This window comes from Phodopus roborovskii, unplaced genomic scaffold, assembly GCF_943737965.1.
Source record: "Phodopus roborovskii unplaced genomic scaffold, PHOROB, whole genome shotgun sequence".
Taxonomy (NCBI): domain Eukaryota; kingdom Metazoa; phylum Chordata; class Mammalia; order Rodentia; family Cricetidae; genus Phodopus; species Phodopus roborovskii.
Window position 1 is genome coordinate 5,775,351 of NW_026126434.1, and position 11,515 is coordinate 5,786,865.

Genomic DNA, 11,515 nt, shown 5'->3' on the forward strand with positions numbered 1-11,515 from the left:
TAGATGATTGATCTTTGACATGAACAGAAATTAACTAGGAAGGTGACAGGCCATGCATTAGCACTGAACCTAAAGAAAGAAGTAGCAAAATAATAGTAGCCCACACTTAGTAGCTCTTACATATACTTTAAACACATGAGAGCTCTATGTACATGCATATATTCCTGTATGTGTCTGTAGATGTGTGCTTTGCATGATGATTTTATGTCATGCCACCCATATGACAGTGGTCCCACCAGATTAAATGGAGCTGAAAAATTTCCCATGTGACCTCAGAGCCATCTGAACCTCATAGCACTCATGCTGCATAAATGAGTCTATCAAACTTCTGGTCATGCAGCTGACAAAACTAGGTACAGTGTGTGCTGTTAGTAATAAGCAACTGTGTAACTAGTGCATAAACTGTGTTTACTATGCTAAACTTTTGTAGCTATTTTATAGCATATTCCTACTTACAAAAGTAGACCCATACATTGCATATGTGTTCTCCTGTATTTGATTCAGTCTCCTGTGCTGTTAAAATCATGTAAGGACTCTTTTCTTAGAAAGTGTCCTCATGGTTAAATAATACATGTCTATACATAGATTTATTCATTTAATCATGCCATCTATTTGACATTACATTCCTAAAGACAGAAAGGTAGAGGGATAGGTGCAGGGTTAATGATTCCAGAAAGTTGTGCCTTTGAAGCTGAGTCCTGAGTCACCTGCCTTTGTTCTGTCCCTCAGCTCATCGGGGCACTAGAGCAGGATGAGCAGGCCCGACGGCAACGTCTGGCATATAAGGTGGAACATCTCATCAATGCCATGTCCATCGAGAGCTGAAAGGAGGACCTCCTGTTCCTGGAAGAGGGACCCATACAAGCTATCACACTGGTGTCTCAAAAGGGGGGACAGGACAAGAGAGGGGTATCAGGCCCCAGAGCGGGCTGCCCGCTGAAACCTCAAGAGGGGAGAGGGAAAGGCTCCTCTCTCAGTTCCAGCCATGTTTCATCACAGCCAGTCCCTGACAGAAGGACCATGAACACCACCCATCACAGCTCAGGACATCATGGGCAAAGAAGAAGGTGGCCCTTCAAGCTGAGAGGCTTGAACCTGATGGTTCTGCCTCTGTGACTGCTGCTTTGCATGAAAACTCACTTGATGTATATTGGGAAATAATGAGAACTTTATTTAATTTTTTAAGAAAAAGGGAAAAATAGAAATAAAACAAAACATAAAGCCTCCCTGTCCAACCCGTCCAACTTTTATTTAATCTGATTTCTGTCCCCTTCTCAGTAACATCTCTCCTTCCTTCTATAGCATCTCTTTCTCAATGTCAGAAAATGCCTGAGAGATGCTACGGAAAAAAGAAAAAAAAAAACAGTGTGGAAATGTTCTCCTCTCCCTTGAACTGAAAGGAAAAGGAGGAGAGGAAAGAAGGAGCACAAGTTCATACTAAACACTTGGCAAAAAAAGCCAAGAAAGCCTGGATCCCACCACAGCCAGAAGCATCTGGGAACTGCAGGTCTTTGTGGGAATCCTGAAAGCTGATTGGCTCCACCTGGCTAATAGACAACTGCTTTCCATGCTGAACCCTTGTGTATCCTCATCTCCTAAGAGGAGGAAGTGCCCATTGAGGACACATAACCCATGGGAACATCTTTTGTTTGTTTCATTTAATTCCGAACCTCAACAAATGAGGAGTTGGACTCTGGTACTTTTCCTTTTTAGTTTCCCTAGAGTTGATATCAGAATTGGGAGAGGTGGTCCTCTCCCAAGCCATCCACCTCCTCCCTGAGGACTCTGAGTAGGGCCCCATGTCAGCCTGTGTCATAAGCCAGGCACACAGGTTGTACAGACCAGGCCTTCTCGGTCTGAGTTGAATGGGGAACATGTATGGGTGTTTGACTCTGGATTTCACTCAGCCATCTACCAGTTTACAGCAATTAAAAAGAAAACAGACTCAATAATACTGTTTACAGTAAGCAATACTTGAAGAGTATAGGTTTAAGAAACAGCAGTATTTATTATTATACTTCCTTTTCTCTTGTGCCTGGAGAGGGGAGGCCAGCCTTCACTCATATCTAGAAGCTCCTGACCATCTGGGAACAGTGAATTTGCCTCAGTAGAAATGACTTGTTTCCCATCATCTCTGTCATCTCTGCCTGTCATGGACCCATGGATGTGAAAGTGGATTGCTTCTCAAGAGGGTACCCATCAGTCCCTCTGTCTCCTGATACCGAATGCCATAGATGGCCAGATTTCCTGAGTATATCTTCCAAGCAGAGGCCAAGGCTACATTCTTGAGTCCAGAGGCAAGCTCTGTGGTAGCAGGACAAGAAATTCAACTGGTAAGCCCTCAGGGAATTAAATCCTCTCGCCTTGGCATGGTCCCAAGCAGCCAACTCTAACAGCTTTTCGAGTATCACCTGTGTCACGGTAGGAAGTCAAGAGAAAGGCAAAGCATTGGCACAGAGGAAGGCCAAAGAGATCTCCCATTCTTGCCTTGTGCTTTTCAAGCGGTCAGGAATACCAGGCTTTAGGGCTGAGAAATAAGGCCAGCTACCATGAGAGAGACTGGACCTGGGTTATTTCCTTGACAATTAACCCAGGATGTGACTTACACCTCCAGTTAATTCCAGTTTCTGATATTCTGACCAGATGTGACTCCCAGCACAGGGCAGGGCAGGAAACCAAGAAGGTGACTTCCAGTCCATGTATGTCTTCAAATGGCTGTCTCACACACAGCAGATGCTGTCTGGGATGTTTAGCTTGTTTCTTGTCTGAATGCAGCTGACAATAGAGAGAGAAAAGCATTCAGCAAAATACTCAGGAAACTTGCTGATTTTATGATCCTTCACAACCAGACATGCCAAGGCCACTTTTCTTCTGATAATCTACTCATGTTCAAGCTTTTCAGGGTCATATTGATAGCCTGGAAAAAATACTAGTGACTGGCCTTCCACACAAAGCCAAAGTGTTTGCTCTACACAACACCCAAAGCTTATCATTCTAGAGCCTGTAACTTATGAAAATGAACGGAGTGGTGTAGTCAAAACAGAAGACTGTACAACCCAGGAAAAACTCCAGCCCACCCTGTTTTTCATTCCAGTTCTGTTAAAGGCTTCCTGAGCAGCTACTACAGCTCAGGCTGATGTCCAGAGTGCCATTTCATCAAGAAATAAACTACAAAATGTTTGACATCTCTTCCAATAGCACCCAAGCCTTCCTCAGTGTGCCTACCTGGTATGTCCCAGCAGCCAGTTATGGTACCCACTCACTGCTTCTGGCATGCTTCACTGAAGATGTTTGAAGAGAATGGAGAGAAATATGGGGAGAGAGCACATCAAAGAGTGTAGATGAAGGGATCAGAGCCAACCATGAAAGGTATTCTAGCCACTTTACTAAAGATTCCATGAGTTGGACAACTTGGGCTGACAAAAGAAGTGGTCAAGGGATATGGTTAAGGAAGAATTAAGAAGAAAAATTCAGCTGGTGACAGGCCAGGCCAGGCGGGTGAGTGATTGCAGAGTCTTGTTTTCGTTCTAGCTTTCTATCTATCCTTCCACTAGCTCTTTGTTTTGGTTCATGAGTAACTGAGACAGTTTACTCCCTAGGGAATGGAGAGGAGAGGAAGTTGGTTTGTCACCCTTCTTGCTATTATTCCACTTAAGGATATTTTGTCCTTTTGTTTAAAAAGGAAAAAAAGTAATAAAGCTGCAACTCTTCCCCACAAGAAGCCATTTATCATTGGGGAGGCATGAAATCTCTCTCAAGCCTACCCAGCTTTACTTTATTTTGTTGATCTACACAAGACAGAATTCTAGAGGTCTGTATAGCAATGTCCTTCAGTTGGACCTGGCACCACCTCCTGCCTTCTGTGTGGGGCAGGCACTTCTGTGTCTGATGTTCTACCTCTTTCTGTGGTTTGACTATCAAAACCACTTCAGAAGCCCCCTCTCTTTACAGAGTGGAGTCACACATTGTGTCATCACAGAAGGAGGAACTGTGTCCTGCATTCATTCATTTGGAGAAGGTCCATAAGTAGTGATCATCTACCAGGTTCTTAGAGGTTCTTGAAAAGAGGGCGAATAAAATCAAGAAGGTCCTTCTTCCAGCAAATGCATTTTCTACAAGCTGCTAGCCCTGCCACCAATACAGCAGGATTGTTCTTCACACCTTCCCCAGAGGAAAGCACCAGGTGCATAGGGAATGAGGTGCCATAAAGGAAGAAAGCTGATTCACACAGACACCTTACCTCATCCTGGAAGCAGGCCACCAGCAATGAGATCTGATCTCAATACTACTGCCACCAGCTATTTAGTCTGCACAGCTTTGTTGCTCATGTTCCTTTCCTTCTTTCAGTTCTACCAAAATGAGGATAAAAATCAGCAGTTAAGGCCCCCAGCCCTGCTAATCGTGAGATAGAAGCAATGGTGGCTGTGCAAGTGGTCTGACACAAACACAGAAGGCTGGAAATTCCTAGCCACCCAGTTCCAGGTACTGAACAGCTACTGCATCTATAATCTCACATGATGCCTGGTAATAAGCAAGGGTTCCAACCACCTTGTGTCCTGGCTAAGAGTCCTGCAACCTGGACACAGACAGGGAAGAATCCAAACACAGCAGGCTATGAGGGTGAAGAAATGAAAAGTGGCTTCAGGTACCCAGGACATAGGGAAGGTCTTATGATGGAAGGGGGCCCAGGAGTAGATAGATGTTTAGGTCCTCTTGATGCCTTGTCTCCAGAATGTTCTTGAATAAGACTGTGGCATCATGTTTATAACTCCACATCTCTTTTTATTTTATCTTTTCTGCTCATTCCCTACAGTGAAGATTTAGTGTCTGAAGCCCAGTGATGCTTATAATGAAGGGTAAAGTTTCTTTTGGCACTTTCTAACTAGTCCAGGGAATGTCCTAAGAGATGATCAAAGCCAGTGCCTATCAGACAGGCCTCAACACAATAAGCAAACTAGAGATTCTCCTGCCTTTCACAGATTCACAACTCACTCTCCTCCTCCATACCATTTCCCCAGACTGAGCCGACTCCTCCCTGCTTCTGTGCTGCCTGTACCATAGGGCCCCAATGAAGGAAGTAAGAAGCTTCTTTTGGAACTCAGTCACTGTTATCACTTTGACATTCTTTGTCTACATTTTGGCATTCAGGCATAAGGAAGTGTGGTCCCCACCAAACAGGACCAAAGTCCCTGAATGTATGGGAGAGAAAAGGACAAGATATTTATACAGGCACATAAGGGCCTTGAGCCTAGCTGCCTCTCCTCATCCCCGCCTACTCAAACCCCTCCCCATGACACACTGGAATCTGTATTATATCTATTTTTAAGAAAGTAAAATGCTGGTTGTCTGGTTTTGTTGTTTTTACAGGTGTTAAGAAATAATAATAAAACGAAGTATTTAAAATGTCCCAATAAAGTGGGGTTTTGTTATCTAATATATTATCATGTACATATTGTAAATATGAAACTCCTATTTTGCAAGCCAAGGACACAATTTGTACTGTTGTTATATATAAATAAAGATTACTGGATATAAAAATATTTCCTTAAGTCTTCAAATAAATATAGTTCTTTGGCCACGTAGGTACAGAACAACCTTGGGAGTATATAAGAAGCAGATATTCAGAAGGAGCAACTGGGTTGTTTTGAATGAATCTGAGAAGATTCCATGGAGTCAGAGCATATTAATGTCTGTTCATCTTCACCATACACTTGCTTGCACTGTCTATTCCAGTCATACCAGTGGGTGAACACTGCCCCCTAGCCCCAGAACCTCAGAATACAGCTTGCTCTGGGGAAGCTGGGCTGCCACTGACTTGAAAACAGACACCCTAGGACCAGCCCTTCCTAAAAGAACACTCACTCCAATCACAGAAAGACAAGCATGGTGTGTACTCACTCATATATGGGTATTAGACATAGAGCAAAGGACTACCAGCCTACAATCCACACCACCAGAGAAACTAAGAAACAAGGAGGACCGTAAGAGAGAAATACATGCCCCTCCCCCAAAGAAGGAGAAAGGGACAGAACTCCTGAGCAAATTGGGAGCACTGTGGGGGGGGGGGGAGAAAGGGAAAGGAGGAAAGGGGGAAGAAGAACAAGAGGGATCAGGAAGACTGAGTTGGGAGAAATAGAGAACAAGAAATAGAGGGAGCCAGTATAGGTTTAAAGAGAAATCTGGCACTAAGAAAATGTTCAGAGATCCACAAAGATGACCCCAACTAAGAATCTAGGCAGTAGTGGGGAGGCCGCCTTTGATACCCTTCCCCTATAATGAGATTGATGACTACCTTAATTGCCATCCTAGAACCTTCATCCAGTAGTTGATGAAAGCAGAAGCAGGCATCCACAGCCTGGAATGAGCCAAACTCCTGGAATGCAGTTGTAAAGAGGGAAAAGGGATGAGCAAAGGAGTCAAGGCCGTGCTGGTGAAACCTACAGAAACAGCTGACCTTCTGATCCATAGTTAGACCGTTATCCATGGCGCCACTGGCATTGAACCAACTCAGATACCACCCCCACCCCCCGAACATGGGTCTCTGTTAGAATGCCTGGAAGGGACCTCTGACAATGGAACCAGGATGTATCCCTGGTACACAAAATGACTTTGGGAGAATGTTTCCCATGGAGGGATACTCCCTTAACTTAAAGGCAGGAGGGAGGGCCTAGACCCTATTCCAAATGACTTGACAGATTTAAATGACCCCTCAAGGAAAGCATCACCCTACATGCAGAGTGGGGGGGGATGGAGGGTGATCAGGGGGCATGGGAGGGTGGAAGAGAGGGAACTGAGAGAACTGGCATCAATATATAAAATAAGAAAAATAAATTAATGCAAGGAAGGAAGGAAAGGAGGGAGGAAGGAAGGGAGGAAGGAAGGAAGAAAGGAAGCTGACCTGACCTAGTGAGAGCACAGGGACCCAAGTCGTAAAGCTGGGAAATCAGCATTAGATTGAACCAAGCCCTCTGAATGTGCGTGCCAGTTAGGAGGCCTGGGCAGTCTATTGGATCTCTAATAGTGAAGCCAGTATTTATCCCTAGTGCACAAATGGACTTTGGGAGCCCATTCTCTATGGAGGGATACACAGAGGAGGGCCTAGGACCTCCCCAAACTGATATGGATATGATAGACTTTGATGATTCCCCATGGAAGGCTTCACTATCCTTGGGGAGTTGGTGGGGGTATGTTAGGGGCATTGGTGGGGGGCATGGGAGGGAGAGGGAATGTGGTGATTGATATGCAAAATAAGATTGTTTCTAAAACAAAACAAAACTCATAAGTTAAGTGCTAAGGTGAAATGAGAATGAGAGAAACATGGCCCTTGCCCTCACTGCTCTTGAGGTGATCCTGAAAGAGACTTATATGGCTTTCAGCTAGGCACTGATAAAGGAAGTGACTTCAATTTTGCTTCAGAAATCAAAAGTGAAAAAAGTGCAAATACTAGATGGTGAGTGTTGTAAGACCCAGCCCAGGGGAGGAATATGAAGATAGCCCTTCACTAGGGATGTGGAATAGAGAAAACAATACAGAACCAGAACTTCCAGTTCTGTAATGAGGTTAAAGGGAAGAAAACTTTGGACTCCTTCTAAACTGAGGGTGACATACTTCCTCCCATCTACTCTTATTTCCCTGTTTTTATCCTGCAATCTAATGGTGTTTGACATCCCCCCTCCCACTTTACTGGTGAGACACATTAACTGAGAACAACTCAAGAACCTATCCCAACCAAGTGCAAGCAGAAGTTTCTAGTCCTTCTTTTTTAGATAACAGGACCAGGAGGATTTTCTGGTGAGCAGGGTATCCCTGACCTTCAGTCAAGTAGGGACAAGCCAATATGCACAAAAGGAACCTGGTACTCATGAGACAGAATTTTGGAAACAAGAGCATGTTAGTATATAGATATTCTTACATAGTCATATGTGTATATATGCAGTGTATGGCAGAGTTGTAGAAAAGTTATACAGTCAAAGGAAGAAAAGGAGACAGGATTTGATCATGTGGTCCAGTCTGGCCTGAAACTCATGATTCTTCTGCAAAGAATTCCTGAGTACTTGAATTACAGGTGTATACCAAATTTTTAGGATTTTCAATCCAATCCTCAGCAACCCCTAATATTTTAGTATATTTGTATCTCCTATACATTCATCTCTCACTCCCCTCTCCATCTCCTTCAAAGTGGAAGAAGAGTACAGTGCCAGGGCCTGGATGGAAATAATTCACTGTGTTCATCAATAGCACAGCTTGTCTAAGAAGTATATCTCCATCTTGCTAACATTAAGTCATCTGCTGCTCATCTCTGGGATGCAAACCCAAAGCGAGATTTCTCTGCTCCACCATGGCTATGAAGATGTGGCTATTTCTCCCTAACAGCAATAGTGTGGCCTTGGTTAGCTTGGCTTCTGTTACTGCCTGATCACAGCCTGACTCTGCATCTCAATAACCAGAACCCACTTTCAGCTATGGTTTTAGTTTTCTGAGTGATTTTAAAATGCCCAAAACTAGTGGCAGTTCATCCATTGCCCTTAAAGGAGCTACTTGAGGACAGTTTCTCACTCAAGGCTGCCAGGTATAAGGCAGGTCTTATAAAAAGACTTCCTACTAACAAGTTTTAATCATTCATTTTCAGCACAAATGGGTGTTTACAATGAAGATTATGGAAAGTTCACCACAGAATTAGCAACCCTAAAGGATTTGCATTACTTAGTATTTAACAGTACATCACAGTGTTGACTCCACCCTCAGTGCCCCAAGACAACACAGATCCTCCTCATCTGTCTCAAAAGAATCTCAAAACATGAAAAATGCAAAATTAACAAGCAAAAACAAACAGCTAAGGTCAGAACTGAGGTGCCTCACTCAATCCCTAGCCCAGGCTCTATCTTCTTTAAGGGGAGATTCAAAGAACCACCATTCATATTCTTCTATTTCCCATGCCCGCAAAACCCAAATATTTTCTTTTTTATCATTTTATTTAATTTTATATAACAAAGTCTAATTAAATGAAAACAAACATTTATACACAATATTTGGGAATTTGGGCGTCGTTCTTTCCAAACTACTTCCTGCTGGTAAGGGGCACTGTCATGGGGGATTCGAAGAAGATTCAGATATCCTGGCTGTAGTCTGTAGGGCTGTTTTGTCCAGCTGTTTTGAATGTAGGATCAGCTTGTACTTTGTTTCAGGCGGTCTGGTGTGATCAAACCACATTAGTCTGGAAGGAATCGCATCTTTTCATTTTCTGTGGAAACAAAAATAGAAATCCTTTTCCCCAGTAACTTGTCCTTGAACTTAAATTTTGGAGTCAAAGCATTTTTTTTAATTTAATTTATTATTTTACATGTCGATCCCAGTTCCCCCTCCCTCCCTCCCTCCCTTCCTCCCTCCCTTCCTCCCTCACTCCCTCCCTCCCTCCCAACTCACTCCCAACCTCCCTCAATCCTCCCCTACCCCTCCCTCACTCCTTCCCTCCCTTTTATCCTCTCTGCCCTCTCACATGCACTCTAAACACCCTCCCATCCCCCCACCCCAATTCCATATGTAGGGGAATGCCATCCAGTTGGGGTCATGTAGATCTGACAGGTCCTGTGAAGTAGGGACTAGGGCTTCTCTCCTGTCTCTAGATTAAGGCAGTTATCCCTCCATGGGGGATATGTTTGCAAAGTCTTTTTGTGCACCAGGGATACATCCTGGCTCCACTGTCTGAGGTCCCTTAGACTGCTCAGTCCTTCTGGCTGAGACCCATATTCAGGGAGGCTTGAGTCAGTCCCATGCTGGCTTCCCAGCTATCAGTCTAGTGGCCATTAGCTCCTCCTTGTTCAGGTAAGCTGTCTGTATGTGTTTCTGCCACATGGTCTTGTCCTCTCCATCTGCTTCTGGGTTCTAGTTCGACTCAGTGTTTATGTATGGGTGTTTGATCCTGTTTTCAACAGGCATTAGTTGAGGGCTCCATGGAGAAGTTAGTTGTTGATCTCACTCTCTCCGGGAAGGGCATTTAGGCTAAGATTGTTAGTTGGGAGCAGTCTTGTAGTTCTCTAGACCTTTCTTTGTGTTCAATTTTATCTTCAAACAAATATTGGCTCCCTCTTTTATGTTCTCTCTCTCTGTCTCTGCCTCTCTCTTTCCTATCTTCTATTCCTAACCAGGCTCAATTTTCCTGGTCGTACACGTTTTCCTTTCCTCCCCCTCATTTTCTCCTACTTCTCTCTCCATTTGCTTCCCCCCCCCCACTTCACCTGAGCTCTGGGGGACTTGTCCCTTCCCAGTTCTGTGAGGGGCTTTATATGAATCTCTTAGAATACACCTTGTATCCTAGTTCCTCTGGTGATGTGAATTATAGGCTGGTGATCATTTGATCTAGGTCTAAAATCCATATATGAGTGAGTACATACTGTGTTCCTCTTTTTGTGACTGAGTTACCTCATTCAGGATGGTTTCTTCAACTGCCATCCACTTGCCTGCGAATTTCAAGATACCATTATTTTTTTCTGCAGAGTAGTGTTCCATTATGTAGATGTGCCACATCTTCATTAACCATTCTTCAATTGAGGGGCATCTAGGTTGCTTCCAGGCTCTTGCTATTACAAATAGTGCTGCTATGAACATAGTTGAACAGATATCTTTGTTGCATGGGTGTGAATCCTTTGGGTATATGCCTAAGCGGGGGATTGCCGGGTCCTGTGGTAAACTAATTCCCATTTTCCTGAGGAACCACCATACTGATCTCCAAAATGGCTGTATGAGTTTGCACTTCCACCAGCAGTGGAGGAGTGTTCCCCTTTCTCCACATCCTCTCCAACATAAGTCATCACTGGTGTTTCTAATTTTAGCCATTCTGGCAGGAGTAAGATGGTGTCTCAAAGTTGTTTTGACTTGCATTTCCCTGATAGCTAAGGATGTGGAGCATTTTCTTAAGTGTCTTTCAGCCTTTTTGATTTCCTCTATTGAGATTTCCTTCTTCAGTTCTGTACCCCATTTTTTAATAGGGTTATTTGGTGTTGTGTTGACTAGTTTCTTGAGTTCTTTGTATATTTTGGAGATTAGCCCTTTGTCGGATATAGGATTGGTGAAAATCTTTTCTCAGTCTCTGTGCTGCCATTTGGTCTTGTCCACTGTGTCCTTTGCCTTACAGAAGCTTCTAAGTTTGAAGAGGTCCCATTTATTAATTGTTTCTCTCAGTGTCTGTGCCCCTGGAGTTATGTTCAAGAAGCGGTCTCCTATACCAATTTGTTCAAGGGTACCTCCTACTTTCTCTTCTAAGTGGTTCAATGTGGCTGGATTGATGTTGAGGTCTTTGATCCATTTGGACTTGAGTTTGGTGCATGGCGACAGACATGGGACTATCTGCAGTCTTCTACACACCCTCATCCAATTGTGCCAGCACCATTTGTTGAAGATGCTGTCCTCGCCCCATTGTATAATTTTAGCTGTTTTGTCAAAAATCAGGTGTTCATAGGTGTGTGGATTAATATCAGGATTTTCAATTCGATTCCATTGGTCTACCTGTCTATTTTTA

General features: G+C 43.8%; 1 protein-coding gene and 1 long non-coding RNA gene across 2 annotated transcripts in view; both read left to right on the forward strand.

Moving 5' to 3' along the window:
• Nucleotides 1–1,235, forward strand: part of Plxna2 (plexin A2) — a 168,232-nt gene extending 166,997 nt beyond the window's left edge. The window contains exon 31 of the mRNA XM_051186688.1: nt 730–1,235. Within this exon, the coding sequence (XP_051042645.1) occupies nt 730–825 (96 nt within the window). The 3' untranslated portion in view covers nt 826–1,235. The remainder of the gene's footprint in view (nt 1–729) is intronic.
• A 126-nt stretch (nt 1,236–1,361) lies between these two features.
• LOC127223971 (uncharacterized) lies at nt 1,362–5,540 on the forward strand. The gene is made up of 2 exons (XR_007834676.1): nt 1,362–2,333; nt 3,095–5,540. It is a non-coding gene; the product is annotated as an uncharacterized LOC127223971 (long non-coding RNA).
• The last annotated feature ends 5,975 nt before the right edge of the window (nt 5,541–11,515 follow it).